General features: G+C 42.6%; 1 protein-coding gene across 1 annotated transcript in view; it reads right to left on the minus strand.

Annotated features, from left to right (window-relative positions):
• The window catches only part of PRKAR1B (protein kinase cAMP-dependent type I regulatory subunit beta), a 128,064-nt gene that overhangs the window by 22,283 nt on the left and 85,766 nt on the right, over window positions 1-20,015 (minus strand). The window contains exons 8-9 of the mRNA XM_005289159.5: window positions 17,881-17,941; window positions 14,072-14,193 (exon numbers count right to left, since the gene is read on the minus strand). Of these exons, the coding sequence (XP_005289216.1) occupies window positions 14,072-14,193; window positions 17,881-17,941 (183 nt within the window). The remainder of the gene's footprint in view (window positions 1-14,071; window positions 14,194-17,880; window positions 17,942-20,015) is intronic.

The following is a 20,015-nucleotide window of genomic DNA, read 5'->3' on the forward strand; positions in this document are numbered from 1 at the left end:
TTCTTTATTGAGGGGATTTCAATGAGACTTCTTGACTTGAGTGAGGTACAACTTGAGAGGATAAAGGTAGCAGAATCAGGCCCAAAACATACCCAAAAAGAACAAACAATATGTTCTAACTAAACATACGGTCCTGGGAAACGTTGTACATGGAGGAAAGAATCTTAAAAAGACCCAGCGTTTGAAAATGGAATTGTATATACTGCATGTTACTAGGCAACGATTAACATTGGATTTACATCTCAGTACCAACTTTCCTCCTAGTTTTCAGTGTGTCCCATACTGGCAATTGGCAGGGCCATTATCATCAAGGGTATGTCAGTATTTCCAGTATAAATCTCAATTTTAAGGGATTTAAGAATCAGATGGTTTAAATTACAGCTGAATGAGTCTGAACACTCTATACAAGCTGTCATCCCAGATGTGAATTAAGACAATTCAATGCAAATTTGTTGTGCTGTGCATAAAGCGTGCAAAAAGGTTGGGTTTTTTTAAATACTTTTAGGTATTTGGGGGCTAGATCTTCCAGAGCTGCTTTGTGCTGCACTGTGGATGGAATCTGATCATAAAGCAGGCATAACCCACAGGATATCCTTCAGTGACACAGAAGCAGCATAAAGGCCCCCTATACACACACCCTGATGCTATCACTGGGGGTCATCAGAGCAAGTGGGAGCAATCAGGACACCCCACCTCTGCACCAGTTCCTTGATGCATTTTGTCCTTTGGGACCATTGACAGGAGGCTTAAATTACAGCACCCCTGAGGTTGCTTTAATTTATACCTGGGGATCAGATATTCCCAAACTAGCCCCATGTTCAAGGGAATGCCAAGGTGAAGGGCATAAAGCACACCCTTCGATCTCTGTACTCCTCAGATGTAGCCAAGGATCTGGATCTTAAAATTTGGGGGAAATAATAGTTTATAAAAAGTTACAAATTGCGGCCAGTAATTTTGAAGTATAAAATACCTCAGTGGATGTTGCTGTGAGACTGCCTCTCTGAAAAATAGCCCACTTATGTTTTGGTGCATAACTTCAGGCACCCGACACTGAAAATGTTGGTCTCGTTTAAAAAAACAAAACCAACCCCCCCAAATCCTGTTGCTTCACACTAGCTATTTATGAAAACCTTAATTTGCGATTACATTAATCTGATAAATGTGTGTGAAGCTTTTTGAAAACGTAAAGCTTCAGAGGGAGGAGGAAGGATGGACCAGTTTGGGCACTAGCTCGGGGGTCAGAAGATGGGATTCCATTTTCTTCTCTGCCAGGGACTTCCTAAGTGAGCAAGTCACATAGGCTAGGTCTACACTACCCGCCTGAATCGGCGGGTAGAAATCGATCTCTCGGGGATCGATTTATCACGTCCCATCGGGACGCGACAATCGATCCCCGAATCGACGCGCTTACTCCACCAGCGGAGGTAGGAGTAAGCGCCGTCGACGGGGAGCCGCGGAGGTCGATTTTGCCGCCGTCCTCACAGCGGGGTAAGTTGGCTCCGATACGTCAAATTCAGCTATGCTATTCGCGTAGCTGAATTTGCGTATCTTAAATCGACACCCCCCCTGTAGTGAAGACCTGCCCTTAGTCTCCCTAAGCCTCAGTCCCTCGTGTATAAGAGGGATAACAACACTGCACTATTGTTGTGAGAATAAATACGCTGAAGATTGTGATGCGTTCAGTAATAGGGGCCATATAAGACAACTAAGTAGCTAAGACAGAATGTGTTTGTTTAAATGTTATGTATAATACTTTTACTATGTGATTTTAGGTTATAATGTCTCATTTTTTGAAAGTTATTGCGCTCAGAAATTTGACACAAATGCCCTGCATTGGCCAGACTGGCTGGGAATATTTTCTGTAATAATGTCAGATGTGAACATGTTTTTTTACATTATTCTCCTCTTTACATTATCTCTTTTAAAAAAATCTTTATTTTCACAGTTAGTTTACAGGCAACTCGCTGATGTATGTGTTATCAGCAATGGGTGGCTCAACAGGAGTTAATTTTGATTGTGAGCTAAAGAGTTTTGCATTTATTTATGTGACAAACCATGGTGTTCTCTGCAGTGTTAACAGTGCATTCACTGCATGTTATTTTTACCATTACACATTATTGTCAAGGCCCAGGGTGCAGAGCAACTCATGGAACTTAAATTCAGAGGTCCTGGTTTCTACCATACACCAACAATGAAATCTACAACAGACATGGTAAAATAGATGGGAAATGCCCACAATCATGAGTTTTAGCAAATGAATAGTTAAAATGATCCAACTCAGGTTTTGATTTGTTGCCGAGTTTAAAATACACAACCGTATTGCAGCAGTCATAAATATGTGGGGTGGAGGAAGGAGATGGGAAGACAGGAAGCAAGGAGGAAAAGCCAGAAGCTGTGGCAGCTGAGAGGGGTGATTCAGGTCCTTTGACACTGGGACCCGGGTGGGGAGAGGACAGAAGCAACCAGCTGCTTTAGACTGACCCACTGGTCAATTACCACAAAGATGGTGTTCCTGATGAGAAGGAGTGGCTCCTTTCTTTCTCTTGCTCCATGGTGGTGGTAGGTGGGGAGGGATGATCTTGAGAATTAAGGGTAGCAAAGCTTGTTTGCATAGGCTTTTCCCACTTGGTCATGGTTCAGAGAGCTAGGTCGGTTATTTTATAACCTATTTTGTGCCTCCATTCTTCAGAAGAGGTCAGCCTCCCACACAGCCAGAATGCACTCCAGGTTACAACTATAGGGCCTGATCCAATGCTCACTAAATTCAATGGAAAGATTCCCACTGACATCACCAACAGCTGGATCGGGCCCATATATTGCTGGATTGGATTGCTGAATTCAACAAAGCACTGCAGCATGTACTTAATCACATCCCTATTTAGGACAGCAACTACTAAGCACATGCCTAAACTTTAAGTGTTTGACCTCAAAGGGACTTAAGCACATGCTTAAAGTTAGGCACATGCTTAAGTACTGTCCTGAATTATTATTAGTATTACCATAGTGCTTAGGAGAGCTAGTCACAGACCAGGACCCTACTGTACAAACACAGAAGGGATGGAATGCTGAACTGGAGCTCATGTGAGCTGTAATATTTAAGCTCAAGTGGTGACATCAGATGGAAACAGAATCAACCCGTGTTGCAAGAACTCTGGGTAAAATAATTCTTTTGTTATTAAACCAGCTACAGCCCAGGAAATTCAGGCACTTATTGTTATTTTGGTTTCTTTCATTTACTGTTTTAGGTATAGTAGAAGTTGCTGTACTGCGCAGCCCTTGACAAACATATTCACTATCAACCAAATCCTGGTGACACTAAGCAGTTCTGATTGTAGCCTTTGAAACTCCTTTTCTAGACAACATTCATCTTCCTAATTAATAATTAATCACGTTGTATTTTAAAGAGATTATCATATGTGATAGCGGAGTGTGCCTAAGGCAGTGACTTCATTAACCCTACGGAAGAGGTTTACTTTGTAGTTCTCCTGCTTGTTGTAGGGGTATGTGCCAAAGGGGTCTCTTTTAGGTTATAGTGTCAAAGGGTAACAATTTAAAGCAGGAAACAATTGGACCATTATTATTTTTTTCTTTCTTTCTTTCTTTCTTTCTTTCTTTCTTTCTTTCTTTCTTTTTTTTGTTAAACAGCTTTTACTCCATAAATCTTCAAAAGCCTGTTTTGCAATAATACACAAGCCTACATTTACCACAAAAAGCCCTAATCCTGCAAGGTGCTGAGTCCCCCTTAACTCCTACTATACAGGGCCCCTCCATGTTAGTGTTTTTAACCAGAGTGCAAACCTTGTTCAATCTAACCATGGTTTGAACATGGTTTGCAACCATATGGAATCTATGGAGTTCTAATCTCAAACACTTTTCAGCGGTCATGATTGTTCACAATATGTCCCTGCCCAGACAGGAGCATCAAACCGAGGCCCTGATTGAAATGTCCAAGTCAATAGGAATGGTTCCCATGATAGCTATAGTTGTGCTTGAAGATAATCGTTCAAGCACAGTTCTACATATCAGTTCTGTCAAGTGTCCTGCTGTATGCATTCATTTTCAATAGCCTTTACACTGTTGCCTGTTAACTTTTCCAGTAGCCTGAATAGCAGACAACTGTAACAGCCCTTTCTCCTGGTATCATGGCCTTGATCCCACTCCCACTGAAGTTAATGGCAAAGCACTAATTGAACTCAGCCTTTACACGGTAGACAAATCATTTCTGTTCATTCCTTATTTAGGACCCACCTTGCAATTACGTCAAGTATCAAAGGTGTAACCGTGTTAGTCTGGATCTGTAAAAAGCGACAAAGAGTCGTGTGGCACCTTATAGACTAACAGAAGTATTGGAGCATAAGCTTTTGTGGGTGAATACCCACTTCGTCAGACGCATGTGGGTATTCACCCACGAAAGCTTATGCTCCAATACTTCTGTTAGTCTATAAGGTGCCACAGGACTCTATGTCACTTCCTGTAATTATGCAATTTCTCATTTGCCTGGTTTTCATAGTAATAATAATATTTGGTGCTTAAAGAGCATCTTTCACCCACCTTTGTAAAGTGCTGTAAGATTTATTATTTTCTCTGATCTATATAATAGGGATAGAGACACAAGGATGTTAAAATTTTGTCCATACTGTGAATTACTGGCAGAGCTGAGAATCGAACCAGGAGACCTGACATCATCTCCTTTTCTTACCACTAAGATGATAATAATAATAATAATAAATAATAATAATGATAATACCTCGCTCTTATATAGAGCTTTTCATCAGTAGATCTCAGAGGGCTTTACAAAGGAAGTCAGTATCATCCCATCTCTCTTTTACTCATCAAAAGCTACTATTATTAAATGGATGACTTTTATACTGGATTTTAAAACTATTGTCCAATATGCAACTGCTCATTATTACATCTAATATCATATTCTCCAGTTTTCCTTGAACTTTATCGCATGTCAAGCTGCATAATGCACACAGTTTTATTTCCTGTGCCTAAGAAAGACTTAGCAGGGTTGGGAGATAGAAGAGAACCCATGCAAAGAGCTCCAGTAAGTTGTCTTACATGACTATAATTTGGCATCACCCTAAACCTTTCACTAACTTTTCCTGATGTATCTTTTTCTGTGGGTATGTATATGTTCCTTAAGCCTTTCCAAGCTTTAAGGACTGCCACAGGCATATGGCAGCGGCTCAGTTACCAACCAGACATGATAAGCTCTCAGTATGCAACTGAACTCAGAGGACATTCTGAGCATACTCAGGGCAGTTCCATGACATAACTCTATGCCATATGCGGTGCTTAGTACTGATAAGTGGATCCAAAGAGTCTGATATAGGGAATGGTGGGAGCTGAAAGACGCAACATAGTACTTCGCAGCTGTGGACCCTGCATTTTCTGGCAGCTGAATCAGAAAAACTTTCTTTTAGGTACTGCACCACTGTGCCAAGTTTTGGGCTGAATTTACAGACCAGCATATGAAAACAACTTCCTCTCTCACTACTGTTGCCTGTTAACTTTTCCAGTAGCCTGAATAGCAGACAACTATAACAGTCCTTTCTCCTGGTATCATGGCCCTGATCCCGCTCCCACTGAAGTTAATGGCAAAGCACTAATTGAACTCAGCTGAATTAGGCCCCATTTGAATGACATTTTATTTAGATTTACATTTTTTTTTACTGGAGTTTTAACTTAGCAGGCTCCTACTTTAAAATGGTAGTTAAAAATACTTGCTTTACATGAAGTCAAATGAATAAAGCCTTCCTAGTGTTGGGTAGTTTATGATACAAGTGCAATTTATTTGTTAGAAACTGTACATCTGTTATGAGTTACACTTGCCAAAATATAATTCTTTTATGGTAACAATTGCTGCATGGTGCTTAAAGTTTTGCACCTCTGTGCCAGGAATCTCATATGGAATAATTCCATGACCTTGGAATCCAACAGATACATTCCACATCTGTCTAGTCTGAGAAAGCCTGAGTTTGTTGTGTGAAAAGCGTAGTGGAAAACAAGATCTGTAAATGTCTGAAAATACAGAGCCTGCCGTTTTGATTTTTTTTAAAACAGTTTCAACTCAGTAGTAAATAAATCTGGGGCCAATAGTTATTTCATTACTATTAAAGGATAAAATCACTACTGATTTCTTGTATCTTTAAATTATGAAGTATGGTACAGAAGGTAAAAAAAAAATTACATCTAATGCAGGAAGACATCGTATGGGTGTTTATGAAAATTTAGGGTGGAAGAAAAGTTTAATTGTCCTGGAATCCTGAAGATATATTTATCACTAGAGAGAGAGAGACAGACAGACACAAATGCACACATACGCGCTCTGTGTCTGTTTGCCTAGCTGCAAAATGGGGCTAATAATACTTTCCTACCTCCAGTACATGTGGCTACGGACATCTTAAATGGGTAGGGTTTTTCTGTTACTAGTATCATTACCTCAGTTTTGCATATAAGGAAATGGGGACAGAGAGGGGCTATGCTACTCATTTGGCAGACAATGAGGATAGATGTATTAGATATGGGCCAGGGTTTTTATCGTGGTTGTGACATTGACTTTGTGCAAGTAAGGGCTTGTCTACACGAACATTTAGTTTGCAGCAAGCTGGGATGCGAACCTATCCTACACTAGCCTGTCGCACAAGAGTGTCTGTATGGAGCGCGCTGAAGTGCAGTAACAGTTCCTTAACACATTTTTGATCTACTCCTATTTCAAAGCAGGATAGATCAAAGTGCATGAAGGAACTGTTAGAGCATGTCAGCAGGGTCCACACAGAGACTCATTGTGCAGTACACTAGTGCAGCTGGCCACAAACTAAATGTTTGTGTAGACACACCAAAGTCATGTGAACCCTTCTTTGGGGCAGGGCCTAACACAACAGAGTCCTGACTGGTTGAAGCCTCTAGGGAGTACTGGAATATAAATTATTGTTTCCTCTTCTGTAAAGTATGGATGACGATGCTTAGCACTTTTGTGGCACTCTTCTTCCATAGATCTCAAAAGAGGCTAAAATTATTAGTGCAGACAGTAAAACTAGAGTCTCTCTCACTTCTTGAGCAACATTCTTCCCTCTTTCCCATCAGTGCAATCCTGCTGGAGTCAGCGGAGTCACACAGATATAACTAAGGGAAGAAATGGGCCCCCAATGCTCATCTTTATCTGGTGTATGACATATTGTGTCAGTGTAGATATGTATTTTTTTTAATAAATCTCTTTAATGATCACAACTATCATTCAGGAAAGCACTTAAATGCCTGCATAGGCCATCCCTGTTCATGAAAGCACTTAAAAGTGCTTGACTTTGATTTCAAATGGGACGTGAACACGTGCTTAGGAATGCTAAATACTGTAATGCATAACAGGGATGCTTTCCTGAACTGCGGCTTGAACACTGATAATATAAGTAACAAAATAAGCCAAAGGATTGTGTGGAAAGAGTGCTATGGTACTAGCAGGATGAGTGAACAAATGCAAGGCAGTGGAGATTATTCCAGGTGACAAAAATACTCAATGCGCCTGTTAAGAGAAAGATGGACTCCATCACCGTACGCTGTCAGCAGAAAATTATTCATGGTTTACTTTGTGGTTGCTTTTCTGATCATCCTGGAGTGTGAAAGTTTTGATTGCAGGAGGAAGGCCAGACAGCTAATTTATAGCAAATCTGCAAACATTCACTGGTTTTGGAGGGCGCCACATACCTTGCCCCTTCAGGGACAGAGAAAAGGCCAGAATGAGTTAGAAAACGGAAGTGCCTTATGTCGACAGGGTGGGGCCATGTTAGTAGAGTGGGAGAAAGGAATCCTGAGTTCTGTTCCTTACTTAGCCACTGACTCACTTTGACCCAAAGCATCTAGGCCCTGTTTTTCACAAGTGGGCACTAATTTAGTTACTTTACCCTTTTTTTGGCATCCAGTCTGAGACATTTGCAGATGTGCTGAGGACTGATATCTCCAGCTGAAGTCAATGGGAGCGGTGGGTACTCAGCACTTCAGGAAAAAATGGAGGCACTCTCAATTAATGGACACTGCCCTTAACCTCTCTGTGACTCAGGTCACCCGTCGGTAACATGGGAATAATGGTTATCTACTTTGTAGTGTTGTTGTGAGGTTTAATCAACCTTTTAAAGTGTGCAGAGATCCTTGGAGGAAAGTAGCCATAGATATTAGGTTAAATAAAAAAGCATAAAAGCATGTATTGTCAATAACTGTGTGTATGGGTATTTGTATATTTGAAATACAAAGTTATAGCTGCACTGAACCACAAGACATTTGAATTGTTTTGTAACAAATACTGTCTATATTGTCACAAAATAATCTATTGGTTTTATTAATTTATTTGTCATAGACACCATATCTAGGTGCTGCAAATTGGTTATTACAACAAATGAAAATCCAACCAACTCAATAATATCTTCCTCTTCATATTGAACAGCTGGTATTGTATCAGGCAGATACTATACAATAGTTTACAGAACAACATTATTATTTCCTGGAATCAAAACAGGGCTGCAAACTCACAGCTAAATAAACATATAATTACGACTGGCCACAAAAATCAACGCAGATGATTGCCAAACCAACAGCATCAGAAAACAGTTGGAATGTCAAGTGTAAGAGGCATAACATACTAACTAGGCTAATCAAAAATTCAAGTTACCATTTGAGCGCTGCTGAATGTATACATTTCTTTGGACAAATCATGTCAGGTGCTACCTCATGTACCAGGAATGTTCCTGTGAAGGGCCAACCTGGTCGGAATGTTAGCACCTCAAAGTAACGTTATAGAGGAAAACAACTATGAAGGTTAACAAAACATGGGTGGCTTATCTAGCAGGTTAACAAAAACTATGGTGCCAACTATTTAAAATCTGTGGTAGGACTGACACTCCTAGGGAACCTTATATGGTGAGAGCTACAAACCTATATAAACTTGGAGACACCCTTTGGGACATCAATCCCAGAAGTCCCTGTGATTGTTTCAAAGCTTCAGAAGCTGGGCCATTGCTTTTTCTAAGTACACACCTATTGTACATAATAATCAGCTCCCTGTCCCCTGACTGCTCCGATCCCTCTCCCCACCCCTGCCCCCTGACAGCCCCGCCCCCAGAACCCCCAACCCTCCCCCCGCTCCTTGTCCCCTGACTGCCCCCTCCTGGGACCCCTGCCCCTAACTGCCCCCCAGGACTCCACCCCCTACCTAAGCCTCCCTGTTCCTTGTCCCCTAACTGCCCCCTCCTGAGACCCTCCCCCCATCCTAACTGGCCCCCTTGGACCGTATCCCCCTACCTGTCCCCTGACTGCCCCAACCCTTATCCACACCCCCACCCCCAGACAGACCCCTGGGACTCCCATGCCCCATCCAACCACTCCCCACCCCCTGACAGCCCCCCCCCCAGAACCTCCGACCCATCTAAACCCCTCTGCTCCCTGTCCCCTGACTGCTCCGATCCCTCTCCCCACCCCTGCCCCCTGACAGCCCCGCCCCCAGAACTCCCAACCCCCACCCCCGCTCCTTGTCCCCTGACTGCCCCCTCCTGGGACCCCTGCTCCTAACTGCCCTCCAGAACCCCACCCCCTACCTAAGCCTCCCTGTTCCTTGTCCCCTATCTGCCCCCTCCTGAGGACCCCCCCCCACCCTAACAGCCCCCCAGGACCCTACCCCCTACCTGTACCCTGACTGCCCAAAACCTTATCCATACCCCCCAAAAAGCTCCCCCCGAACTCCCGACCCCCCCCCATCTCTTGACTGCCCCCTCCAGAACCTCCCTGCCCCTTCTCCGACCCCCTGGCCCCCTTACCCTGCCGCTCAGAACAGCGTGCCGGGGAGGAGGAGCGGGGGAGGAGCTCCAGACTGCCGGAGGCGATCTGCTAATGCAGGGAGGGAGAGAGTGATCTCTGCTGCAGGGGAGAGGAGGAGGGGCTCTCTCTGGCTGTCGGAGCCCCATGTAAGTGGCACCATCCAGCCAGCTGCCCTGTTAGCCGCGCGCGCTCTGCGGGGAGGGGGAGGAGTCCGGACATTTACAAATTCCCCCAGACGCTATTTTTAGCTCAAAAAGCCGGACATGTCCGGGGGAATCCGGACGAATTGTAACCCTAGATTAGGCCCATCACTTCTTGTCCTACTTGGACATGAAGAACAATCGATCCACATCCTCTTTATAACAGTTCTTAACATATTTGAAGATTATCAGGTCCCCCATCAGCCTCCTTTTCTCAGGACTAAACATGTCCAGTTGTTTTTACCTTTCCCCACAGGTCTCCACTGGACTCTCCATTTGTCTCCACTGGACTCTCTAGCTTGTCCACATCTATCCTAAAATGTGGTGCCCAGAATTGGACACAGCTGAGGCCCTACTGCTGAGTAGAGGGGGACAATCACCTCCAGTGTCTTACGTATGATACTCCTATTAATATGCCCCAGAATGATAGTAACCCTTTTTGTAACTGCATCACATTGTTGACTCATTTTCACTTTGCATTAGTATAATGTATAATAAAAATCCAGTCTAAAATTGCTTCTGCATAGTGTCACTGTGTACTGTTAAACAGCTGCCATATCACACCCCAAAAGTGACTGCATTTCAGTTGCACGTGAAATTATTCCTGTATTTATAGCATGCAAATAACTCGGTAATGTTTGTAGAGTATTTGTGGATGTAAGGCCATAAATAAAAAAAAAGAATATGAAAGGAGCTAATATTTTTTGGACATATGTAACTGCAAACCAGCCAAACTACTTTCAACCAAAGTTTGCAAAATAATTTGTTCCTGATGGCTCTGCTCACATCTCCTGAAAAAAGTTTTATATCTGAGCCATAAACCTCTGTGAAATGAAGTTCAAACTACAAACCCAGAACTACAGCAGCACAAGCAGGCACAAGTGTAACTTGTATATAAAATAACTGGTAAGGGGATTTCATTCTTTAACGCAGAAAAACACAGGCAGCTTCCAAAGTGAGAAACATGTAGATGAAATTCTAGGAGTGAATGGATGAATGGCTGGAGGGATAGAAGAACAGATAGTACATGAGTATGCAGTGCTAGTGCTTTGCTACCCATTCAAGTCTTCGCAGCTGTTCGGTTAAGAGGAGGAAAATAAAGGCCTTTGGTAACTCTTAAGCAGGCTGCCAATTTTCCACACTGGATTTGATGGCTAAGAAAACTTAGTTAGTACTGTAGCCTTTTGCTGCTCCACAGAGCCACAAATTTTTTAGAAAACTTGTAGAAATGTACACTGTGTTGTTTGACAAAGAGATATATTTTCTAAATGCTGCTTACATACAAGCTGTTTTACTAACTAAAAATATAGTAAGGGCTGGATTTTTAAAATCTGTCCTCCCTTTTTGCACCCACAGTTTTTTGTGGGCACAATTAATGTCATTTAGACATTTTAACTACTTGATATGCAGATGCAATGACTTGCACTCAAAATTTTGTGGGCATCAAAAGTGCGGAAGCCAGGTCCAAAGTTTCTTCACTGCTTCAGCACCCGCATAAAAAGGAAGAAAAAAAGGCATTTTATACACACTAGATTCACTGTGGGCCACATGCTGGCTGCCTTATGCAGAGGCACCTGCCCAAAAATCCGAGCGAGGAGGGAGCCCAGGGCCGCCCAGAGGATTCAGGGGGCCTGGGGTCTTCGGCGGCGGGTCCCGGGACGGAAGGACTCCCCACCGCGGGTCTTCAGGGCACTTCGGTGGCGGGTCCCGGGGCGGAAGGACCCCCCGCTGCCAAATTGCCGCCAAAGACCCGGAGCGGAAGAAGCTCCCGGGGCCCGCGAGAGTTTTCGGGGCCTCCGGAGCGAGTGAAGGACCCCGCTTCAGGGGCCCTGAAAAACTCTCGTGGGGGCCCCTGCGGGGCTCGGGGCCTGGAGCAAATTGCCCCACTTGCCCCCCTCTCTGGGCGGCCCTGAGGGAGCCAAGGGAGCTCTGGCTGCCCTCACAAAATTCTGAGATGCTGCTTTGCAGGCCCCTAATGATTCTAGAGTGGGGCTTAATGGGTAGGGTCTATACCTTTGTATATGTATGTTCCCTGAGCTAGCAATAGAAACTATGCAGCCAAAACTCTTGGATGTAGATAGATGGAGTGAGGGTTCCTAATACTGTAAGAATATGGTCACACACTAAAGCTGTTTTTGTATTTTTGAGTCATTTTTACATTATCTTCTTGCTCCAAGTCACATTATATTTGTGTGTGTGTGTAAAATACCCATCAACATCTGCTTGCTTGTGAGGCAGAAGGGAGATGATGGAGCTGAAAGGGAAGTGTCAGATGACCTCCCAAAGGATGTCTCAGCTGCCTGACTGGTCTGACTGCCTGTGTGAGAGCAAGTGAGAAAGCCACCCAGATTTGGTTTAAGCAAAGTAGAGGAACAGATTACCGCTACCACCTGTCACAGTTGCTGGGCTAACTGCACCTCTGACCCCTCCTGGTCTCTTTGAGTGCCTCCCGCCCCACCTCAGGCCTCAAGCTTTCACCTCTCTTGGGTGGGGAGGAAGTGAGGAGGGAATCCCATGATTCTCTCACTCTTGGACCAGACTTTGGGCTGCAGATCTCTGGTGTTAACTGTGAGTATCTCAGCAGACCCGAGTTTGGTTCAGTACCTGCAGTTCTGTTCCTTCTGGGAGCACCTTCTTAAAGCAAAAGTACTGTTTATTTAGAACTCAAGCATTTCAGAGAAAACAGATCTTAAAACAACATATAGTCTATACACATGCCTATCTTTCCCTGAGGCATAAGCCCAGGGCTAGGGAAGGCCCCAACTGCTTCAGCCACTCCCACAAGACCAGTGTCTGTATTCCATGTCTCCAAAGACAGCAGACACTCAGCTTCCACTCCCTTTCTCTCCCGAGAGAGTCCTTTTCACTATTCAGGGTGCTTTTGATCTCTACGGTCCCAACCTTGGCAAAACAGCTGAGGAACTTTGGGCTGGAGCCTGGAAGTCATCTTCACCACTAATAGCCAGTGTCTTGGAATTGCCCCCCAAGCATTTGTTAGGAGGATGCTTATTGTCACAGGGTTCACTCATCGCTGGGGTGGCTGTGTCTGGGGAGTAACTCCACTCTGTCTGTTGCCCTGATCTCTCTCTTGTTCCTGCTGCAGCCCCTCTTGCGCACCAGGAGTTTCTGTGCTTCCTCTTTTGTGACTCAGTTGCTCCCTCTTCATGGCTTGGCCCTCTGGTCAGGTCACTATAGTTTTCCCCTTCTCGGGTATCAGCAGCCCTCCAATCCAAGGCTATACCACTTCCTCAGTGTCTGGTAGGGGAACCTGTGCCCTCCCTCTACTTCAGGTTCCAGCTCCAGGACCCGCTGGGCCAAGGTCTGCACTGTCCCAAACCTTACTGCAGTTACCCCAAGCCTTTTCCTACTCCACCTCTATCAGGTTTTCACTCCACCACCCTCCTGGGTAATCTCTTTCTTCGGGGCCTGGATCTCAGGGCTTCTACTCTCCCCCAGGGTTTCCTCCTTTCCCTCTCTAAACCCACAGTACAGCCTCTTCTGTCCTCTCTTCTTGGCCTTATACCAGCCCTTCCGGCTCCTGCTCAGCAGGCTCTATCCTTAGAGATTGCCTGTCAGCCTAATCCCTCCCTCAGGTGTGGCCTATCAGGTTAATTAGACCCTTCTGAGTCTCAGTCACCCCACATTAGCTTGGAAAAGATTAACACCCCATCACAATTATCTAGAGCCATTGTGTTGCCTTCTTGCTTGTTTTGACAACATCCCCCTCTTAAGCTAGATCAATACATTCATACAGGAAATCTAATAACCCAGCACAGCTATACAGTATCTCTACCTTACTGACCATGCCACATACAGTATTCATAACATTACAGATCAGTATTCTTAGATTATTACATAGCAGCTCCACCTCTGCCACACTTCCCCCTAGAAGCCAATGGTACAGATTCTGATCTCAGTTGATTCTGGAGTAACTCTCCTAACCTCAGTCGAGTTATTCCAGATTTACAATGGATGAACTGAGATTAAATTTGGCCAACTTTTTTCATTCCAATCGCTTGAACATAACCACACCGGGGGAAATTCTGTCAGAAAGCCACACTTACTTCTGTGATGATGAAAAAGTCATCCCCTGGCTCTCCCTGCACAACAATTTTTTCTCCATCTTCAAACTGGACGGGTTCTAGTGCATCCGCTACTGTAAGGCGTTCCCATTTGTCCAATGATTCTAAAATATAAAAGATGATACAGCTTTACTGTAAAAGTGTCTAACTTCGACACAGGATTCACATCTAACCCGATACTTCTGGTTCTATTTAAAAAGAAATATTAGAAGACAATGAAATTTTCACTTTTATTTACTTAGAGAGGGAAAGGAGGAAACCCTGGGGGAGAGTAAATGTTCACTTTTATTTCATCGGTGCCTTCTGCCTGAATCTCTATTCAGGAAACATGAAAGTATTGACTATCTGTGTGATTTCTGATGCTCAAGATGAAGTGAATAATTTTAAAAGTTAGGTAGCAACAGACAGTTATATCTCCCCAATTCCAGAGTCTGGTCTGTGCTGCCCCTGACCCGCAGTGTATTTGAGCAGACTAGGAGCTATCCTATGATATGAGCGGTGTATGAGCCCAGCTGCGAAAGGGCAGAGCGGAGTTCCACTGCCTCTGATGAACTCCACAGCACCAGAGAGAAAGTTAATGCAGGAGCAAGTGCTACTGGCTACACCAGTGAGAGTTCCTCCCTGCTGAGGGGATTCTCAATTGCCTATTTACAGCCTGTTTTCTGAGGGTACATTTACGCTGCACATGGCAGCCCCGCAGCCGTGAGACTCAGAGCTCGGGTCTACAGCCTGAGGCTTGTACCACAACGCTAAAAACAGCCGTGCAGGCTTGCTGGCTTGGGCTGGAGCTTGGGCTCTGAAGCCCCGCTCCCCTCCTAGGCTCCGAGCTCCAGCCTGAGCCCAAATGTCTGCACGGCTGTTTTTAGCGCCATGGTACAAGCCCTGTGAGCCTGAGTTTGTAGAGCTGGGCTCGGAGACTCACTGTCACTCGCAGTGTAGGCGTATGCTTTGTGCTCCAAAGGAGACAATGAGAGATGAGAACCTGGTTCCAAGCATCTCATCAGTGTCCCATTAAAGCCAATGGAAAAACTCCCATTGTGATGAGGGCCTCAAGATCAGGCTGTTTTAGCATGGTTATGTTTAAGGTTGTAACCTAATTTCAGTGACAATTTTGGCCAATTGAAGTGCACAAGGAATGCAGGAATGGATCTTTTGTTTTCCAAGGATGACCTAAAAATGTTGTATGTCTTCAAAGCAGAATTTGCTAGTAAACATTAAAATGCATGCAACACGACTTCACTAATGATGGGTAAACGGAAGTTTTAGTATGAATTACTGAATTACTTGAAGTCAAGAGTCACAACTGCTGATGTTAGGGCTTAATTTGGCCTATTCTTTATTAAACTCTACCCTGCTTCCTCTTCTTGCTATTCAAAAAGTTGTTTAGAAGCATCATGAAAAAAGAAAAGTTTTGTTGCTGAAATTAAGCATATTAAAATAAACCTGTGGCAGAAATCAGAAGTATGTACTGGGTTTAACAAAACTATGGGGCAGTAAGTTCAGAGTTATTTGGTATATATAACTGAGCATTTTCTGTTGTTGTTTTTCCTCATATGCACTTAAAAATAATGGTTTCAATTATTTTGTTCCATGGTTACATACTAAGTTACTTTCCTATATCATTTATGACCTTTACTTTGCAAACATAGCCCATAAAAATATTGTAAATACAATATTCAAAAAGTATACAGCTTAATTAAAAATATGCATAAAACCCTTTTGTAAAGACTGGAAGAACTGGCTTTCTGATTGAAAAAAAAAAAGGAGGCAGTAATTAACAATGAAAAGAAAGAGTCCCTTTAAACTTTTTCTTCAGTTGGCTTTATGAAAAATTCAAAGCTAATTGTAGCTCTAGTCACGAAGTCTCTCTCTTGTCTAAAGGGATTGATTACCATTACAAATACATTGGTTAATGGTTCTTGCAAATAAAAACTTTATAGAGGAATTTACATGAAGTAACTGTTTAAAGTTCTTTTCGTTCCAGAGGTAAATTTATACCATGCAGATAAAGTAGATTATATGCAGATTTGTAATCTCCAAATTTTGCATAGCAAATCTTGATCTCACATTTAAACAGCCTCAGAGGAAAGTTTTCAAAATATTAATGTTCTCATATCTTGAAATATACATTGAACCTGCGCATCATAATCTAAATAAGTCTGAATGCAATTTTTAAAACATTACTTCTAAAATGTCATAGTTGACTAGTTAGAGAAAGTATTCAAACCCAGAAAAGTTATATTCAAAACATCAAATGTTTATATTAATAAATTACTGAGTTCTGGGAAATGGGGTTGATTTATCAGTACTGTATTGTTGAGATGTCTCAAATGACTATTGCGTTTGCCAGCTGTCATCTACTATTAAAACACAAAATATTCTTAGATATTTCAGCTAAATTCTCAAAGCCTCCACAGCACTACATATGTTGTCTAATAACTTTCTGCACTGAAAATAAAGCCAAATTTGAAGTCTTCATTCAGTACTTACTGAGGAAAAACTCCTACAGGAAATAACGGTGCATTTTAAAGCGTCTGAGCTGAAGTCTATGGGAGTTTTGCTGAAGTGAGGACTGAGTATAAGATTACAGTGTCAACTTGCATGCTTAAGGGAGTTCATTTCTGAATAACTTCAATCTCTGAAATTACTTTTAAATGTCTCATTGCTGTAATTGTACTCATTAGTGCAGGTGCAGAGATTTTTTTTCCTTAAACATTTCATATAATTTGGCATAATTTGCATTTCTAATTTATGAAGACTTAAATTAAGTAATGGAGAAGGCTCTTTTGCATCCTGCCGGAAAAGATGAGAATATAAATGAATGATTTACCTGACATTAATCAAAGATTACAAGTGTAATTGCAAATTTCTCACGCCAGATCTTCTGAGAAGTTCAAGTACATTTTCACTAAGTATATTTTTTGCAGGATCGTATCAACTAAAATGGTATCGGAATATCATAAATAAGCAAACTTAAATTGTTTAAATAGAAACTATGAAGAGTTTTATTCAATTATATAGTATATTAACCTATATATTTTTTTAAAATAGCCAAAGATAGACTTCAAGCGGGAACTTGATGCATTTCCCACAGAATCAGCATCTCACTGTATCATCTAACACTGTCCTCCTTATTAGAAATTGTTCTCCTAATGGTGATTGATTGGTCAGGCATTAGGGGGTTGTTGTTTTTCCTACTGAAGGCCATCAAGAACACGTCCAAATTTCGTGGCTATCACATTAATCAAAGGGATACAAAATCCAAGGACAAGAGGCTAAACAGATGTTTTAAGAATGTAAGACCTGGGTTATATAAGAACAGGACAAAAACAATCTAAGCCCACTTAGATCTGTAGTGTCAGCTTGTTTAGCCCACCTAAATGCATATAAGAGGCTACAAGATCATTCCTGCAGGAAAAAGAAGTTTCTCACCTGTCAGCTGGAAAGATTTAACAGCACTTTATAACACATTCATATTACAAAAATCCCTCTTCAACTGCTCACTTGTGACACCATTCCTTAGAAAGTTACTAGCAAAGTGCCTACTGAGATTTTCAAGGAAAGACTTCACCCACCTAATTCCAATTTGGTACACAGTAAGGGTGAGAAAAATGAGTCCTAATGAGAAGAACCATTTGCATTTTTTTACATGCTTTTCTTTGGCCGGCGATGATACTGTGAGGTCTTCTGTTCAACCACTTGCCACTTTCATCATCTCCTCAAAGACCAAAATGTATTCAGACAACATGTGTGACAGAAAAATGAACACTGAAGTCCAAAGGGCAACTGACCTAAAATGGAGACCTTGCTCAGGAATTCTTCATACATCTTTCGCTTTCTCAGTGTGCTGCCCTGTTATTAAAGAGAGAGAGAGAGAAAAGGCAGAACATTACACAAAGTATTTTTGTGATTTGCTCCTCCAGCTGCTCTTTCTGATTTTTTTTTCTTTCTGAAACTTAAACACAGCCAGTATAAATAGCCTATGGCAAGATTTTCTTCATAAAATGTCTGGGTAAGCCGTATCCTTGATAAGTAACGTCAGTAAGGATCAAATTCATCCCTCATATAACTCCACTGACTTGTGTGAAGTTACTGGACACCAAGGATGAATTTGGTTCCTTTTCAGCAATTAATTTTAAGCAGCTGCATCTCTCCGTTAATTTTTTTTATATTATTATGCATGAGGCCCACCAGTAGTGAGCTTACAATTAAAAAATGGGAGGAAACCCATTACAGATTCAGTCTGATCTGCCTGCTCAGACACCTTTGGCTTCAATGGGGCTCATCAAGGGTTTATTATTAAGTATTATTTTATATTATTTTTATATATATCTTTACAGCACCTTCTATAATGGTGCCCCAACCTAGTTAGGCCCTCTAGGTGCATGTGGAATACAAACAAACAAAATTACTATTGTTATTATTGAAAAAAAGTTATGATGATGTAGCATTTTATCTGGTTACATGCAGCCATCATAAAGAGTTTTCAGAACATCAGAAAGGGATTCAGTTATGACCCTAGACTTTTCAAATACAAGATGCACTGCACCCAGATTACTCTTTGCATAAGAAAAGGTGTCCTGCCCTACAGAACTTTCCCAACAGTTTTACCCACACATCAGTAATCTCACCTCTTCTCCCCGCATTGTATAGTCATAGGTGATCTAAAAGAACAAGTCCCGTCCCTGGTAACAAACAGCAAGCCATAGAAAATGGTTGTTCTTGCCATCATTCAATATTTGCTTGGTTTACAATTATTCACTCTGCAGAGCTGTATAAGAATCAAGCCCATTTTCCAGCTGTGTGAAAGATCTTGGTAGAAGGTGCACCTGCTAGCCAGAGCTATGAAGGCAGAGCCCAGTGCAGGGAGGACATGCTAATCTTTTGAGGAATGGGGAAACCCAGGCCACATTTACTCACACCGTGAGTGGATAAGCCATAAATAAATAAATAGTGTTTGCTGTAGAAAAAGCCACTTGTCTTGTCCTCCCATAAGGGGAGAGTGTTGATGGGTGCTGGGAAGAGAAAAGAAAAGGGCTGTATAATAATCTCCATTGTCAAAGCATCCAGTAAGGGTGAAAATATAAAACTGGGACAAAACTCTGGAAAGAACAGAGCCAGATACCTCTATTCAATTACACAAACAACTAAGAACTAAACTTCTCTCGTCCTACACCCACCCATAGGTCTGATCCAAAACTCACTGAAGTCAAGGGGAGTCTTTCTAGTGATTTCAACAGGATTTGGATTTGGTCCCAGAATAACAGCACCAGCAGTTACTGCCACCTTCTCTCTACTCCTACACGAGCTCTGCAGTGGGATAGACGCATCAGCACCAGCAGTAACGGCTAATCACGCTCCTTCTGGGTCCACTGCGCATCAGAGCAGCAGTCATTGTCATTTTTGTTCCTCTCCTAGGCTCCTTCTGTACTGGAGTAGAACCACCAGACCAGTAGTGGCTGCCACGTTCTACCAGGTGTCTTTGCACCACAGAAGAAGCAGCAGCAGCCGCCAACATCATCGCTCCCATCCTTCACAATTGTATAGTCCCCTGATGATCCTTTGTCTCCCAGGATCTCTCCTCACATGCTGAGATAGCACTCGTAAACTTCACCTGACCTCTTCATCTGACTAACTATGTTCTCTACCTCAGAGGCCCTCAGAGTACTGGAAATGCCAAGAGTAAAAACACAAACTAAATGGAGGAGTTTCTGCAAACCTTGCCAAATCCTGACAGCTCACTGTAAGACAATGAATGGAAAACTGGACCTTGTGTACTCCCTGCTCTCCTCCCTGCAATCCAGAGTGGAAACCAGACCAGCAAAATTGACAGCTGTGGAAAACCAGATTGGTGGTTTAGATCGATGGGCCAGGGCATGTAGAGACAGATGTGGAAAATGCTTTTCAAATTACTGTGGACACAGAT

The sequence above is a fragment of the Chrysemys picta genome, chromosome 10 (assembly GCF_011386835.1).
Source record: "Chrysemys picta bellii isolate R12L10 chromosome 10, ASM1138683v2, whole genome shotgun sequence".
NCBI classification, from domain to species: Eukaryota; Metazoa; Chordata; order Testudines; family Emydidae; genus Chrysemys; species Chrysemys picta.